The following is a 17424-nucleotide window of genomic DNA, read 5'->3' as shown; positions in this document are numbered from 1 at the left end:
CACCACCTCGAGCGGGATATCGACGACTTATTCTCATTTTTTATCCACACGTTCGATAGCCTCTTAGTCCTCATGATTGGGGTGGGGGGGTTTGGATTCCATGACGATGGATACACATACAGTCAGTCCTCCACGGCTCTCATAAGTTTATCCACGGGTCTTATTCACTTGACGCAATTTATTCGTCAATGAGCAAAAGGCTAGTTAGTTATTACGTGCTCGACTGGATTTGATCATGATAGCTGGATTCGATCCAAATCAATCACGTTAAATTGTAATCCATAATCTAGCTAGCTTGGTCTTGTACGGGGAGTAATTAATCAATTAATTAATTATAGTTTGAGTAATTAAAGTGCGAGGCAATAGTTCCAAGTTCCAACGCACAGGAGGAGAATCCAAACTCAAGAAAGCAATTCCAAAGTGGGCTTAGTTTGCACCACTTTGAGCAAAGAGACGAAAGGAGTAATCCCTTTCCCAGGATAACGCACACTATTCACACTAACTGACGTTATTCCAATCCATTATGCACACAAACTACACCACCCAAAAGATAAAAAAGAAAAACTCAAAACACTTGGTGATGATGTATAGTTGAATAAAGCCACATTCCCTTTGTCTATATAAACCCCATCTCCCTAGTAGCTTCCATTAGAGACTCAGAGGAAGAGAAGAAGAAGAAGAAGAAGCCAAGAGAAAGAGAAGAGCCTTTGGCTCTCTTTTCCTTTTGGAAAAGAGGGTTCCCTTTCTTTCCAAAGAAACCAAGTAGCTAGAACAGTATCCAAAAGAAAAAAAAAATATGGGTGAAGTAAGTTGAATCGATATCCATTCCCATTTATTACCATCAAGAATTGGAGTGTTTAATCTTTTGTCATTGACATGTAAAGGAGCAAAAGGAAGAGGAGAAGAAGGAGCAAGAGGAGAAGAAGGAAGAGGAACCGCCAGAGATAGTGCTCAAAGTTGACATGCACTGCGAAGGATGTGCAAGAAAAGTTGCGAGGTCACTGAGAAGATTCGAAGGTTAATTAAAACAAATTTGCTTCAATCTATCTCGTTCATTGTATATAGCTTTGAGTACTCATTATAAGTTTCAATGCAATCAGGAGTTGAAGATGTTAAAACTGACAGTAAATCAAAGATAGTAGTGGTGAAGGGAAAAGCCGCAGACCCGGCGAAAATATGCGAAAGAGTTCAAAAAAAGACCGGCAAAAAGGTCGAGTTAATCTCTCCTCTTCCACCACCACCACCTGAGGAAGAGAAGAAGGAGGAGACCCAAGAGGCTCAAGAGGAGGAAAAGAAGGAGGTACGTACTAGGGGTGTGTGTTCTTTTGAGAATAAAGATAAGGTTTTAATGGTAGACATTTTTCATCAATGGCGTGCAGCCTGAAGTGATCACTGTCATCCTGAAAGTTAGGATGCACTGTGAAGCATGTGCTCAAGTTTTACAGAAGAGAATAAAGAAGATGGAAGGTATGTTTCCAAACAAACAACAAAGTTTCCTTTTCATTAAATTTTATTCATCATTAAGTTGTTACTTGTGGCACCCAATTCATATGCCACTAAAATGATGGATGACTGTTGCCTTTTCTTCATAGGGAAATTTTTAAATAACACCCTACTTAGATTTCTCTTCCGATAGCGAAAGTAAGATCTAGTAGTGTGTGATATAAAAATTATAGACCCCTCCAAAAAAAAAAAGAGGTTATAAATAACATTATCTCCTTTTGTATGGATAGGAGTGGAGTCAGTAATAACAGACCTAGCAAACAGCCAGGTGATTGTTAAAGGAACCATCGATCCTGCAATACTAGTAGAGAACTTAAACCGGCGAATGCGAAAGCAAGCTTCCATAGTTCAAGATGAGGAGAAGAAAGAAGAAGAGAGCAAACCAGCAGAGGAGGAGAAGAAAGAAGAAGCCACTGAGGAAGAAAAGAAGGAAGAAGGAGAGGATATTGGAGAAGATGTGAAGAAGTATGAGTACTGGCCTGCTAGGGCTTATATTGAGTATTATCCAGCTTATCCACCTGAAATGTTCAGTGATGAGAACCCAAATGCCTGTTCTGTGATGTGAACTAAGAAAAGAGTACTCCCACACTTGAGAATACGTACTTTTTAGTAGATGAGTATAAGGTACATACTATTGTATATATAATTATGAGAATTTTGAATATTTACAACTAATCCACTGCTGTTGCAGTGTTACTTCTCTTTGATCTAAGAGAAGTTTATTTATTCATATGCAGCATTGCCTGCTGCTTATGTATATTTTTTATCTGAGATGTTTACATATTAAGTAAATTAAGCACTAAAATTTTAGAGCAAATTTTTTAGGGCTAGTAGGATGTGAGTGGGCATAATTGAAGTTGTTCGATAGGCAACTATCGATATATTAACTTGCAAGAATCGGTGCACTCGAATCGACCGACAGCTACTATACAAATCTAAATCCCTTAAATTTATGTCAAACAAGTTATGGGCAATCAGATAGTAAGAATCTCTACATAGTAGCCTTGGTGGACTGGGCTGGGCTGGACCGGGTTCGCAGCCTCTTATTGTCCTGAGTGGGTAGAGAAGATCCATGAGATATGACTGGAAATTTAATAAATACTTAATCTGTTGATCTTATTATGAATCTAGCTATTAGTTATATAGCTAACGAAGCTTACTAATTACTCTGTTCTCTATTCCATAAGATAAAGATAGGCCTTAATATAAAATGTTTGGTATCTTGTAATGATTTCATATGTGTGCACGATCGATATGTTAATTTTAATGGTACATTATAAATTTATTATGAATCCTAACAAGAATGGTGGCATGCGTAGAGTGACGAGTACGATGTGAAGATGAATACTTTTAATATAATTATTGAAAGCAACTAAAGCAATAATAGTATAATACCCCTTATCTTTGTAGTATTTTTCTTTATTTTTTATTCTTCATAACTATTTTTTTAAAATTCATACCCAACATGATGTACAAGTTTGAAGAAACTAGAAGGATGCTTCCTCTATTATGGCATTTGTCCATAATAATAAAGAAGGTTTGGCATCCCTTCAATTATAGTTGGAAGTACTTCTAGGTACAATATTTATACCATTTTAATCTTATCTAATGCATTACCATGCTCTTCTTCTCTATGTATATAATTTAACTCATAATATGTTGCTAATTTATATTAAAATTCTTCTTTTTTGTCAAAACTTAAGTATAATATTATGTATGTTTGGAAACAGTTGACTCAATCAACGACTTTAAAATATAAGTTAGGATAGATTTCCAAGCCCACATAATCGTGTTTAAAAAATTAGGGACATAGTTTAAATAATATTTGACGAAATTAGACATTTTTAAATTATTTACTCGAGTAGTCTACCTTAAATCTATTATGTAAATTTAGGGTTTATTTTGGACTTATTAACTTGTATTTATTTGATCTAAATCTTAATTTGATGCATCTTGACTAACATATTGCAATTGGATATAATAGATAGTCGTATTAGGCTATAATTAGATAAACAAGAGGTAGATATTAAATTGTAATTAAATAAAATTTAAAAGTTAATATTTTATATGTGATCTAAGAATGATCAGATCACCTCAGGAGGGACATTAAGTTTGCTGGATTGAACTCGCTTATCTAAATGTAGTCATTTACTATTTTTTGAAAGACTTCTTGGTTTCGACTGTAAAAGTTTCGGCCTCTTGATGCTACAGATGAAGAGACACCTTTGTCTAGGTGTTCGAATGCCCGGCAAGCATCTGAATGTTTGATGCAGATTCCTAACTTGACTTGGTTATTTTAAGGGTTTGGACTAAGGTTAGCATCTCTAAATATGGAGAGTAGCTCAATATAGCGAATCAATAAAAAACTATTTGGACCTATCTCTTCCTCTCCTCTTTATTTTTTTTTCTCACGTTCTCCCTGTCTTCCTTGAGTCTTTCAATCTAGTTGTCGCCCACCACTAAGATTGACGCTCTCCTTTCTCTGTTGTCTATTATTCTTCTTAGTCTCGTAGAGTTGGCTTCCTTCTCCCTCCTCCTCCCCTCTAAATCACATATCTACTCACATTATTACCACCACCTCCAACTACATCATCACTACCATCGACCACCGTAACTGCATCACCAACCTCGCTATTATAATAATTATAATAAGGGTTACTTAGTTTGAGGCTAAACTCTAAACTTAATTAGCTAATATTATTTTTTAGTATTAATTTTTTGAAGATATAAAAAAAATAAAAAGATATTTAATTATTGAATTAGATTAGAAATCTCTGATCTAGTTCAAGATTCTCTGGGAACTCAAACCAAGCGCCCTATAAAGACTTGGAAAAACGAAGACTTTAACAAAATAGAAAGGGAGAAAAAGAAATAAAACAACTAGGTTACAAGTGACATGGAAGATAGTTGAAAGATGATTTCTTGGCCAAACTGGCCTCCCCAAACTTTTTCATTTTTTGTTCGTTTAGTATATTTTAATAATTATACTGAATTATGTGTGTTGTTTCATGTCACTAATCGGATCAACTTAGACTTAGCAATTTTCTTAACAGTAGTAGGTGACAAAAATTATAAACAAAAAAAGAGGGTATAACTTTATCTCCTTTTGCATGCACAGGAGTGGAGTCAGTAATAACAGACCTAGCAAACAGCCAGGTGATTGTTAAAGGAAAGGAACCATCGATCCTGCAATACTAATAGAGAACGTACATAAACCAGTGAATGAGAAAGCAAGCCTCCATAGTTCAAGATGAGGAGAAGAAAGAAGAAGAGAGCAAACCAGTAGAGGAGGAGAAGAAAGAAGAAGCCAATGAGGAGGAAAAGAAGGAAGAAGGAGCGAATATTGGAGAAGATGTGAAGAACTATGAGTACTGACCTGCTAGGTATTATGTTGAGCCATTCTTATTCATCTTAGCCACCTAAAATGTTCAGTGATGAGAACCCAAGTGCTTGTTCTCTATAATGTGAACTAAGAAGAGTGCTACTACACTAGAGAATACTTTTGAGTAGATGAGAATTTTGAATACTTACAAGTAATCCACTGGTGTCGCAGTGTCACTTCTCCTTGATCCAAGAGAAGTGTTTATATACTTATATACATTATTGCATGCTTATGCATATTTTTGTTCCTGAGTGGGTAGAGAAGCTCCATGATATATGATTGGAAATCTAATAAATAGTTTATTGATAATATTGTGAATCTAGTTACTAGTTATATAGCTAATAAATCTTACTAATTACTCCTGTTCTCTATTCCATGAGATAAAGATAGGATAAGAGTTGCCATTAATATAAAATGTTTCATATCTTGTAATGCTTTCATATGTGTGCACATTGGCATTTATTAAAAGAGTTGGATAATCTACGAGCTTTTTAATGATACATAATAAATTTAATTATTATGAATCCTAATATTTTTTATTAAAAAATAAACATTCATACTCAACATACTTGCGGAAAGTAGAAGGAAATTTCCTCTACTCTTGGCATTTGCCCACATATAATAAAGAAGGTTTGGCATCTCTTTCCACCAACCATATTTATATATCATCTTATTGCTATCTAAAGCATTGTCATATTCTTCCTCTCTATATATTTAATTAACTTATAATATGTTACTAACTTATATTAATATTCCTTTTCTTTCTCTTTGGCAATAACGGGCACTATTTGAAACCTTGATCATTAAATTAAAGACGAAGAAGTCTTATCGATGAAAAATTATGTAAACATTTTGTCGCAATTGAAATAAAAGATCCACCAACTACAATCACCTTAGTACACATGCATAGATTGCTATCCGGGGGGCCACAGTTATCGACTTTCAGATTCGTGCTTATTCCACTATTCCTCGTCCACCCGTGAGCTGATGGGTTCGGATCCGTTCCGTTTTCCTGGCCGAATACTTTTTCCAGACGAAAATTACTTTAATACCCTTCTAAAATTTATATATCATCTTATTTTTACTTTAATACTCCTATAAAATTTAGTCATAATTTAACTTCTATAATAGCCCATTTATTTAATACTAGACATTTACATTTGATTCTTTACCTTTATAAGAGTTAGACTCTAATTTATATTTAATTCTTTATCTCCATATGTTATTAAATTTTAGTTTAAATTAATTTTAAACTAATAATATATATATATATATATATATATATATAAATAATTAAAAAATTATCGAAGAGATAGAATTTAATTAAATTCTCACCAAGTTAATTATAAAAAGATATCAATACTATATTTATTATTTATTTGATAAATTATTAAAATAATATGATTGCTAAAAAAAAATAACGTGCAGAATAATATATTTTAAAAAGAAATAATTAATTATTGAACCTTTAATAGCAACTTATGTTTGAAATAACTTAAATTAACAATTACTTTTTTATGAATGACTTTAGTAATTTGACTCCGTTGCTAAATTATATCGTCGTCAGTATTTTTAGAGACAAAGAATCTTATAGATTCTCAAATATAGGGTTTAATAAAATGCGATAAATTGCTAATTATATCTCAAGTCTCTTTTTATTGGGTGTGAAAACTCCTTATTCGAACGGACCATCCTTATCGTACTACTTATCGCCTAATTTATCCGCAGTGTACTACACCTTCCTCCCTCTCCTCCTCGCTTCCGAAAATTGACTCCTTTTTGCAGTACAATTCCAACCAATTCCCACCCCCATGATTCTATAAATGCCGTAGAAAGTCATGAAACCCTCGTGCCCATCGCCATGCCTCGATTCCTCTTGTTATTCCTCCTCTCCCTCCACCTCCTCCTCCTCGCTGCCTCTGTCGCCGGCCACGGCGGCGGCGGGGACGACGACGGAGATGCCGACTCCGGCGCGGGGGATGACCACCCTGACCTGAGAGCTAAGTCGCTCATCCTCGTCAAGGTGTGGTGTCTAATTATTGTATTTATTGGGACCTTCGTCGGCGGCGTCTCCCCGTACTTCCTGAAATGGAACGAGGGGTTCTTGGTTCTGGGGACACAGTTCGCCGGAGGAGTGTTCTTGGGGACGGCGCTTATGCACTTCCTTAGCGATTCGAATGAGACGTTTGGGGATCTTACGGATAAGGACTACCCCTTCGCGTTCATGCTCGCCAGTGCAGGGTTCGTGATTACCATGCTCGCGGATTGCCTGATCTCATTCGTCGTAGCCAGGGGGAGGAGCGTACGAGACGTCGAACGAGGAGGAGGAGCTAATAATGGAAGTGGAGGTGAGTTTTTTTTTTCTTTGCTACGAATAAGAAGAAAATGTCTTAAAAATCCAATTTTGAGGAAGAAAAAAAGGTTCTTGGCGATTCTTTTTTTTTCCTTTTTCCTTTTTGTTCTGTCTCATAACAAAAGTTTTGATTGAGTTACTTGAAGTATAATTTACGGGGACAAAGAAATGCTTTAAAAATGTAAACTTGACTTAGTTTATTATTGTTTCATTGACAAAATTTTGGTCTAGTAATTTGGTCTAGTAATTTGGAGCTTTGTGCCGATTTTAATCTTAAAGAATAGTAGTTGAAGAAATTCTTTTCTCGTTTAAGCGTTTCTAATTGGAGTCAAACTTACCTTCTGATATAAGAAGAGTTGCTGGAAGTATCAAATCGGAATAGAGAAGATAATTCTCTTTTCCATTAGCTATTTGATGCAGCATGTGCATTTTTCCTGTTATTGTATTGTGATATTTAGTATTTTTACTCTTGTTTCAGGATCTATTCAACAGATTAAGTTAAGCAGTAACGATGGTGGCTTGCACTCACCATCAGCGGTGAGTTTGAATATTTATGCTTACTGTATGTGATGAATATATCTGGCAATTTTGGTTTTGAATAAATTCTTTCCAGCTACTGCTGAAACTCAATTATTTGAACCACATTATCCTTTTCTATAGTTATTCCTGTTTAGTACTAAGCTTTGCGTTGCAGCCAATGGCCTGATACCTTAATCTTAGTAGAATTTGCCTGCTTTCTGTAACAGGGGAAATGAATAGAATTGATCATCTTTTGGTATTTCTGATTGTTGACAATCTATTTTATAGTCGGCACTAAGATTTTTACCTCACTTTTTGTATATGAGTATATATAGTAGAATACCCACATGAAAGTAAGAAGCGCTTTCTCACTTCTTTTGCACCGATCTGATATACTAAAATATTTGTTCTATGGTTCTATAGGCTGTGGGCAGCACAACTGATCATTCTGTTCCATCTATGCTCCGCGATGCCAGTACAGTTGGAGATAGCATATTGTTGATTTTTGCCTTGTGCTTCCATTCTGTTTTTGAAGGCATTGCAATTGGAGTTGCAGGTAAGATATAAATTATCTCTTGTTCTCTCTGCTGTCGTAGTTCCATCTTTTTTAAGAAATATGAGAAGACACTATAAGGCATAAATGTCTCTAGGATTGTGTCTCACAGAAATGAAGCAAAGTATAAAATGTAATGATACAACTTCTGATCGACTAGATTAGATTAGGCAGAAAGTTCTCATGATTCAATTGTGCAGATCTCTATAAACTATGCATTAGTTTTCTTTGCATAGACATCATATCTTGTAGCTTAATTCATGATATATGAAAAGGACACTTAAAATGTTGGCCAAGCCAAAATACATCCATGAGATACCCTTGCTATCTTATCTTGAATTCTCTTAATTAATTGACACGTCTTTTCGTCTGCCACTCAAATTCAGGGAGCTCATTCTTTCTCGACTGTGTCAGCAGTCCTTTTTCTCACTGAATAATCTTTGCATCCGCTTCCTTCTCTGAGTCAGTCAAATGCTTTGAATGTTCTTATATGAGGGTCATTCTCATTCCTCTAAAATCGAAATCGTGGGACCGGTTTAAGATTAACAGTCAAATGCTTTGAAATTTCTCATACAAGACCGAATCAACTGATTGAGGATTTTTAGACGTGAAGTTGAGGAACAATACAAAATTCAAGGATCTCTAGTCTTAAGATGCCAAGTTGATCAAATATCTTCCAGGTTAACTGAGTAGCTTTTGCCCAGCTTGATGTATTAAGTGGCAAGATTCTTACAGATAACAGATAAAAAACTATATTCTTCTATAATAAAGCTGTATATCTGTTCAATAATCACATTTTATTGACTGGTTCTGCAAATGCTGCTATCCTTTTAAATCATAACCCAGTCTAAAAGTAACATTTTCTCTTGCAGAAACCAAAGGTGATGCATGGAAGGCTCTGTGGACTATCAGTCTCCACAAGATATTTGCTGCCATAGCCATGGGTATTGCACTCCTAAGAATGATTCCAGATCGACCGCTTCTTTCATGCGTGGCCTATGCCTTTGCTTTCGCAATCTCCACCCCCATCGGTGTCGCCATAGGAATCATAATAGATGCTACAACTGAAGGCCGTGTGGCCGATTGGATCTACGCCATCTCCATGGGCCTGGCATGCGGAGTCTTCATCTATGTCTCCATTAACCATCTCCTTGCAAAAGGCTACAAGCCACAGAAGCCCACAGCAGTGGACACACAGGTGAACAGATGGCTGGCCGTGGTCTTGGGGATAGGAGTGATTGCAGTTGTGATGATATGGGATACTTGATAAGTTAATAACATGAGCAGGAACTAGGATTAGTATCTCTTTCTTTTTTTTTTCTCTTCTCTTTTACCTGTAAGCATGCTTGGAAAATTTAAGTTGGTATGCAGAGATACAAATGGGTTTTCTGGCCTCAGTTATAATCTACTCTATCGGAAAAAAAAAATAGTTATAATATAAACTAAAATTAGCTTTCAGATTGGTCACGGCTGACTCGTGCAGAGACTGTTCATCTTTTTTTTCTTTCATTAATTTGTTCCAGGGTTGTAAATGAGTCTAATGAGTTCAGAGTCTGGTCAGCTTAAAATTAATAAAATTTATGCTCGAGCTCAGCAATACAAACTCAGCTTGGCTCGTCTAAATCGACTCCACCAACTCGATCCGAAACCTATGCTAAAGATGCATCATAGAAAGACCACCCCAGCGAGAGCTGATTCTAGTCTTTGATAAGATGGGCTAATCTAGCCATGATGAAATGATTAAGAAGGCTCTCCTCCGGTCTGTTTTTAGGACCATTTATAAGAATTAAGAAAAATATATATATATATCATTGTGAATTGGCACTTTTGCACATATACCCTTGAAAGTTAACTAGCAATTAATAATAGAAGAACGAGAATACCCTCGGTCTACTTTATAGGTGTACCTCTTGGTTAGGTAAAGGTCATTTCTATTCTCTAGAATACTCGGAAGAAAATTAATTGCCAAAAAAAAGAAAAAGAAACTCTAATAAGTTACCATAACATAGAAATATTTCTGATTTCATCCAGATTTAATGCTAGCTGTAATGACTAATTAACTAATCTCTCTCATTAGAAAGAAAGATTGTTTCTTTCTTTCCCTAATCAAGAGATGGTTTTATATTCCTCAACTACCTCTCCATGCTCTTAATTTTAACCCCTTGATTAAAAAATATCCCCTTATTAAATGAAGTAAGACGGAGGGGGGCGTTCTTGCCTTCTTATCTCATTTCTACGGCGTTTTCTCCTAAAGTGCAAATAGCTCTGCTGCTTTCTCTCTCTAAATCCGAGGTTGGAAGAGAGAGAGTGTGTGTGTGAGAGAGAGACCCCTTCTTCCTCGTGCTTCGGCTTCGTCTCTCTCCTGTCTTAGAGTCCCTTACCTAACCCTAACCCTTCCCCTTCCCCTTCCCCTTCCTCTCTTCCCTTGCGGTTTCCACCACCCTTTTTGGCAACTCTCCGTAGTATTCTCTACCTCTTGAGGGTTTCTTGGGGGCGGCCCCTTTCGAAGGGCTTCGATCCTTGTTTTGTGCTGGGGTTTGGTAAAGATCGCACAAAATCCACTTGCCATGGAGGGGTTCTTGTTGAATCTAAGCCCCTCCCGGTTCAAGCCAGTTGTTCTCGCCGGAAGCCCACTTCTATTTCTTCGATTTCTCTAGAAAGCTGCCTGTCTTTTGGGCTGGGTTTCGCTCTTACGGGCGGTAAAACCTAGCTCCCGTCGGTTCCCTGTCGAAATTTCCCGGTTTTTGTGAGTCTTAGGTTCTCTTGATGAGGTGCGGGGTTCTGCCTTGATCCTATTTTGGCAGCGGTACTACGCAGTAGTTAAAGATGTCAGGAACTGGTCCTGATTTCGTGAAATGGAGGGAAGAATTCATCTCGCAGGAGCGCGGCAGCCGAGTCGTCCATTACTACTTGGAGGACTCTTCTGGGGCTTCGCATCTCGCCGCCATCGGCACGGAAAGAAGCTTGCGGCACATGCTTTATGTGGTTTCAGAAGATTTCTGCAGGGATCATTGTTCCAACAAGCTCGGGGTCTCTTCTCTCAAATGGAGATCGCGAAGGGAGGTCGTCGATTGGCTCGCCTCATTTCTTCCAACAAGGCCATTTAGTCAAAGTAATTCCGGTTTCTGCTATTGTTGCATGCTGGAATCTCCCGCGATTTACTAAGTCTTAATTTACTCATGTTTTGTGGTTTGCATGCTTGCCAGCGAACTGTCTTTACTGATATATACGCAATATTATCATTTCAAAGATCTATAGTCGTGCTATTTAAGGATTATCTTGCAAGAATCTGTCTTGCATGTAGCTCAGTTAATTGAAAGAAGCTAAAAATATGATACTGCATCAGATTATTATTTGAAGGACTAGTTAGTGTTAAATGATAATTCTTTATCTAGTTCTTGTATGAAGGCTTTTAAAATGTAAGTTGTTTCTGCCATCCATGCTAGTGAAAATATTGTTGCTTCATCTTGGAGGTGAATGACCTGAATTCTGAGCTTCATAATGTCATGATTATATGTTCGTCACTCAGCAATATTGTGATATCTTGGTGCAGTAGCACTCTAGAGACTTTTGCACCAAATTTTGTCTATCACAAATAGACCCCCAAATCTGACACTACCGGTACATAATAAAATTATGTGGATTTCTTAATTTGCATTTGTGCACATAGCGGAGGTAAAATATATGCAATTCTACAATTCACAATAACTAACTTGATGTCGTGCAACATTGTTATATCACAAATCTAACTCTTTGGCGAATCCTCAACCCTTGGTTCTTGATCAATGTATCTAACTGTCATCTGTAACAGTTCTTGATAGATAATATGTACTTTGAATCTGAATTACCTATCAACTTTTTTCAGTGGCAGATAAAGGCCAGGAAAGATGGGGCAAGATGAATGAAAGGCATGAGGCATTTTCACTAATCTATGCTTTCATGGTTTTTTTACTTTACCCTTGGGAATTGGTGCTTTTCCTTATTAGATGACTTGGATGTAGCTGGTAAAAGGGATGGAAATGTTCTAGGCCATTGTTGAATCAATTCCTGAGTAAGACCAAGCTCTCCACATGGTTCGATGTTGCAGTTTCGGTTGGTTTTGGTTTTGGACCCTAGAGAAAATGGAAAATTTGGGATAGAAGGGACCCATTTTAACTGATGCCGGTCCAAAACAATGGCAAAGCCAAAAATCTTGCTGGTTTTGCCCTTAATCGATGAGTTTCTGCTTTAGTTTTCAATTAGTTTCGGCTTGCAATAGTTCACCAGGTGAAACTTCCAGCTTGTTAATAGGAAGTATGGAGAAGCAAATTAGGAGAAATGTCATTATTGCACTGTGGTTTATTGGATGGCTTGGGCTGCAGTTGATAAAGGAGAGAGAAATGACCTAGTTACTGAATCAAACCCTTAGTGAGTCTCTACTTCTCCACAGAAACAAAAAACAGGGAGAAAGAAATTAGGAATCATTATTTTGCTTGAGATTTTAGGTACTAGATTGCTCCTCTGTTGTCCACCCATACCTGTGATTATTGTCAACTTAGTTATGCTCCATGCTTTATCCATTTGACAGGATTAGTCCTTGGATCATGACAATTGGACTCCTGTTTTTCACGTTCGTAATCAAAGAAATGACAACTAGCATGTTTATGCTTCATTTTCTTTTTGGGGCCAAAATGATCTGTGGTCTAATTAAGAGAGACAGAGAGCTGTCCCAACTCCAAGAATGATACTAATATTAAAAGAATGTGCTATCTTGTTATGTCATTTTTGTCTCAGAGCTGTAGAGGTTTTTCCCTTATTACACTCTGTAGAAGCAAAGTGCTGAGAGCTTTCTTCTGGATTTTCCTTTTGCCAACTACTCACTACATTATTCAGTTCTCAAAAGATGTAACATATTAAGGGTGCATTGACAAATACTAGTTACTTGTCCGTTAAACTTTTATGTGGTAAATTTGCTATGATTATAATTTTAATATCTATTGCATGCTCAGATTTTCCAATATTTGGGCGTGCTATGCGTTCTGAGGTTGAGTCAAATATGTTCAATGATACTGGAGGCTATATATGCAGAAACACGGTAATTGTTTACTGGTAAAACATATATATATTCTACTTGAAAGCATATCATCATCTTTTGAATTTCCTTTTCAGGAAAAAGGTTCTAACTCAGACATCACATGGTCTGGTACTTCTTGGACTTGCGGGAAGCAGCTTCAACATTATCAAGCATTTTGTCGCAATGCAACCACCATATCTGTAAGCATCATTAGTTCGATATTTAGCTCCAACTAGAAGTGATGTTATACTTTTAAAAAGTGTATTTTATGTGCAGACTCATTCTTTTGTACTTGTCATGTCGGAGGAAGAAAACCGCTATCTTGCATATTTGGAGGACATGTACGAGGATAAAAAAGGGCAAAAGAAGGTTAAAGTACGATGGTTTCATCAAAATCAAGAATTTGCTTGCAAAATACCCCCACCTGCTCCTCATCCCAGTGAAGTCTTCATCACGCCTTATTCTCAGGTCATCAGTGTAGAGTGTGTGGATGATATTGCAACAGTTTTAACTCCCGAGCATTATGAAAAATGTTTGGCTTCACTCCCGTACTCTTCTTCAGTGGGAGTGAGATTATGCTTTCGTCAGTACAGTAAAAATAAATTCAAACATTTTGACTTGAGAACTTTGCGTGGATATTTTAATCAAACTGTTATTTTGTGCTTAAACACCTTGTCTGAGAAGGAAGAGGAAGGCTCCACCATCGGGAAGATTGTAAAACAAGGTTTGCCCAGGAAGATTAGGTTTTCTAAGCAGCATCAAAGACTTTATCCTAACTGTTTGGGCACTAAAATATTGGGCCGTCCAGGTCATATAACAAACTTCAGACCAGCTTATCAGAAATTTAGCACTAGGCGCCCTATTAGAAGACATCTATCAGTGAAGCTCGTACCGCCTAGCAATCGGCTTCTCCCTCCTTATAACATTAATGAGAAGATAGAAGTTCTGTGTCAGGACAGTGGCATCAGAGGTTGCTGGTTCAAGTGTACCGTGTTACAATTATCTCATAAGAGGTTGAAGGTTCGATATGATGATCTTCAGAAAGTTGATGGTTGTGGAAGTTTGGAGGTACGGCCATGACTGCAATTTGACTTACTATGTACTATGGAAGTATGTATTCTGTATTGGTAAATCATATTGTATGTACATGCCAAATATATTATAGATCAAATGGGGCAGCCTGACTGTTCAATAAACGTGATAAGTGCTAGTAAGTATGTAATAAATCTAGATTTGTTTATGTGCACATCTTTAGTCGATACACAAGCATATATTAGTATCCATCTATTGATTCGAACAGTAAACTGAAATTAGTTTCCCTATGCACAGATCACCTTTAACTTCAACTGTTAATTTTATATAATGATGCAGCTATGAGAATAAACTCGTCTTATGTAGAGAAGATTTCTCTTTATTGCTGTGGTAGACTGTTTTGAACTGTCCTGAATTTTTTTTTCCATATATAGGGTAAGATAATTTCTTACTTGGAATGATATTCCATGTTCTTGACACATATATGTTGGTCCATTTCTGTGGCGTAGGAATGGATACCTGCCTTCAGATTAGCAGCTCCCGATAAACTGGGGATGAGATTTTCAGGTCGTCTTACTATTCGGCCATGCCCTACATGTTCTTATTTACTGGACAGCTTTACACCTTTACCTGGAAGTGCTGTGGATGTCTGGTGGAGTGATGGCTGGTGGGAAGGGGTTGTAGTTGGTTCAGACAACTATGAAGATGATAGCCTGCAAGTTTACTTTCCAGGTACCTATCCTGTCTTGAAGTTCTTAATACGTTGCACTGCTCTACTCGTTGTTTTGTTTATCTGTATGAGCATATAGTCCATATAGTTTATTTTCTAGGTGTTTGTCCGTTCTTGAAGCGTCTTCTATTGGACTTCTCTTCTTATGTACATTGGGCATACCTTAAAGTAGTTAAATAGAGACGCCATTTTTTATCTTCATAAAGCTGGAATAATTTCTGTATCCAAATTGGTTTAGACAAATACTCTTAAATAGCAACTACAATAGAATGTTTAGTTGGACGGAACAGTTAATAAATTCATTCGTTCAGCTATCTCTTTCATGGAGCAGCTTGTTGTTTACATCATTATTGGTTAATTGCTAAATAGGAGGAACCACTAAGGTAGATTGTTAGAAGCAGCTGTTACCGATATCTTGAGATGTCCACAGGACTATTGTGTTTATCTGAGCCTGAGACCACATACAAAAAGAGTGTAGGTTTTAAATTGATCACTTAGTAAATATTTTCTAATAAGACTCAAACTCAATTTAACCATCAAAAGCGTAAATAAAGCAGGCCAAAAGTTGAGGTGCCTTATTGTGCATTTATTTTATGCATTTGAGTTAGATATTCTTGGTCGGATGAAATCATTACCATTGTCAAAACTCAAAACCAAGTTTAAAAGGATGCACTTCAATTCCACGAATAACATGTCGTGGTATTTCTCAAGCATTTCCAGTGCCGAAAAGATCAGATGAAAATTGTGCTTCCGAGAATTGTTTGTATTTCTGACTTATAGAACTGATCAACCTGTGATATCTGATCAAATTTAGCATGTGCATGTTCTGTTTTCCAGATTATAGCCTACATAGATTTTAAATGCAGACTGATATAATGATAATATTTGCAACAAAATACATTCCTGTGGAGTATGAGGCGAGTATCACATGCACTAGGAATCCACTATGCTTGTCTTCCATACATGTAAGATGAACTGATTGTGCATCTTCATCTAAGATATTTTGAACCAGTGAACTTTTAGGCATCAAGTTCAGTTTTCAGCACATTATCTTCTGGCTGTCCTATTTATTTCTGCAAATGAAGGAAACTGGTGTAAAAGCCTCTGCAACTGTATTCTAGCAATTGTAAGTACCAACAGTCAGAAAGAATCTTTAAAAATGTCTGATTCAATTTATTATAATCAATAAAATCACAGTTCTGTTTATTGAACTATAAATATCTGTTCTTTTTCTTTGTTTGGTTGCTGTTTCTTTCTTTTTCTTGCTTTTCAATTGCTTTCTTTGACTTGAGCTTCAACTTGATGTTTATCACAAGGAAAAGATGACAAGTTCATTGCCATTTCAGGTGAAGATGTGTCTCTGTTATGCCAGCGCAAAAATGTAAGAATTTCAAAAGACTGGGTGGGGAATCAATGGGTGGAGATCGTAGCTAGGCCCGACATGTTATCGAGAATATCTTCAAATAATCCTGGCACAAGGCCAACTGTATCCACCATCTCCACAAAAGGAGCAGAATCTGGTAGTTCTGCAATGTCTGGTGAAGAAGTTGCTGCTTTGCAAATCAATTCAAATGAAGAAGATAAGCTAGCAGAAGCCAGTTTAAGTGGAAGATCATGCATATTGGTGGAAGTTGAGAAGCAAACTGATCTAAAGGAGCAGCCTATTGAAGAGAACTGTGATCATGATTAAGTAGGTATAGATGGTGACTTGAAGTTCAGGCTCAGGAATCTTGGTTTAGGATTCTCTGTACAAAGATAAATATAAATAGTGTTACTGACATGAGGATATGATTTAGTAAAGCCAAATCTCTACATTACCTTTGAGGAGAACTTGGATATGATCTGACCTAGAGTGTGCGCATTTCTTTAGCTTTAGTTTAAGCTCTTCATTTTGTTTATCAGAAACAAAACAAATTAAGGCATAAAACTATGGGTTAAGAGATGACCCTCTTCCTAGGTTTACTTTAGTGGTGCCATTTGTACTTCTAGTCCCTTGTTGGGGTATGGCATTGTTGTAGAACATCTTTCAAATTACATGACTGTTGATGGTAATTTTGTATATTTTACAAACAAGAACTTGGTTGTCCAGAGTTGTGTGATCTATGTGGTACTCCCCATTGCTATTTACGTTGCTTGCCCATTTATGTAGTATTTGCAGTAGAAAATTGAATCCTTCTAAAGCTTTGAGATTTATTGTAGCTTGTCTAACTGAGGCTTGTTTGATTCCCTTTTTTAAGGCTTATATATAAATTTATACGTACAGAGTATGTTGGTTGGATGCATGCATGCTTGTGATCAA

The 17424-nt window shown here is 36.7% G+C and overlaps 3 protein-coding genes across 3 annotated transcripts; all 3 read left to right on the top strand.

Annotated features, from left to right (window-relative positions):
- Positions 1-635: 635 nt before the first annotated feature.
- On the top strand, positions 636-2267 carry LOC140773241 (heavy metal-associated isoprenylated plant protein 7-like). The gene is made up of 5 exons (XM_073115720.1): positions 636-805; positions 885-1017; positions 1101-1300; positions 1380-1467; positions 1734-2267. The coding sequence occupies exons 1-5, from the start codon at positions 797-799 to the stop codon at positions 2066-2068; spliced, it is 765 nt and encodes a 254-aa protein (XP_072971821.1). The 5' UTR covers positions 636-796; the 3' UTR covers positions 2069-2267.
- A 4335-nt stretch (positions 2268-6602) lies between these two features.
- LOC140773240 (zinc transporter 2) lies at positions 6603-9707 on the top strand. Its single transcript, XM_073115719.1, has 4 exons — positions 6603-7233; positions 7717-7775; positions 8181-8313; positions 9183-9707. Exons 1-4 carry the CDS (start codon positions 6747-6749, stop codon positions 9575-9577), a joined length of 1074 nt encoding a protein of 357 aa, XP_072971820.1. The 5' UTR covers positions 6603-6746; the 3' UTR covers positions 9578-9707.
- An 819-nt stretch (positions 9708-10526) lies between these two features.
- On the top strand, positions 10527-17250 carry LOC140773432 (uncharacterized). Its single transcript, XM_073115980.1, has 6 exons — positions 10527-11422; positions 13299-13384; positions 13459-13563; positions 13640-14431; positions 14905-15127; positions 16472-17250. The coding sequence occupies exons 1-6, from the start codon at positions 11137-11139 to the stop codon at positions 16813-16815; spliced, it is 1836 nt and encodes a 611-aa protein (XP_072972081.1). The 5' UTR covers positions 10527-11136; the 3' UTR covers positions 16816-17250.
- Positions 17251-17424: the final 174 nt, after the last annotated feature.

This window comes from Typha angustifolia, chromosome 13, assembly GCF_048772165.1.
Source record: "Typha angustifolia cultivar Huaian chromosome 13, ASM4877216v1, whole genome shotgun sequence".
Lineage (NCBI taxonomy): Eukaryota > Viridiplantae > Streptophyta > Magnoliopsida > Poales > Typhaceae > Typha > Typha angustifolia.
The sequence above is the reverse complement of the archived record's forward strand: the minus strand, read 5'-3'. Positions and strand labels throughout refer to the sequence as shown.

Bases quoted from the DNA above. Each gene is read 5' to 3' on its own strand.
- LOC140773241 (XM_073115720.1), top strand. The intron at 1,301-1,379 runs GTACGTACTAGG...AATGGCGTGCAG, and splicing joins AAGAGGAGGAAAAGAAGGAG to CCTGAAGTGATCACTGTCAT. The intron at 1,468-1,733 runs GTATGTTTCCAA...TTGTATGGATAG, and splicing joins GAGAATAAAGAAGATGGAAG to GAGTGGAGTCAGTAATAACA.
- LOC140773240 (XM_073115719.1), top strand. From the start codon at position 6,747: ATGCCTCGATTCCTCTTGTTATTCCTCCTCTCCCTCCACCTCCTCCTC. The intron at 7,776-8,180 runs GTGAGTTTGAAT...ATGGTTCTATAG, and splicing joins GCTTGCACTCACCATCAGCG to GCTGTGGGCAGCACAACTGA. The intron at 8,314-9,182 runs GTAAGATATAAA...TTTCTCTTGCAG, and splicing joins CATTGCAATTGGAGTTGCAG to AAACCAAAGGTGATGCATGG.
- LOC140773432 (XM_073115980.1), top strand. From the start codon at position 11,137: ATGTCAGGAACTGGTCCTGATTTCGTGAAATGGAGGGAAGAATTCATC. The intron at 11,423-13,298 runs GTAATTCCGGTT...TTGCATGCTCAG, and splicing joins AACAAGGCCATTTAGTCAAA to ATTTTCCAATATTTGGGCGT. The intron at 13,385-13,458 runs GTAATTGTTTAC...TTTCCTTTTCAG, and splicing joins GCTATATATGCAGAAACACG to GAAAAAGGTTCTAACTCAGA.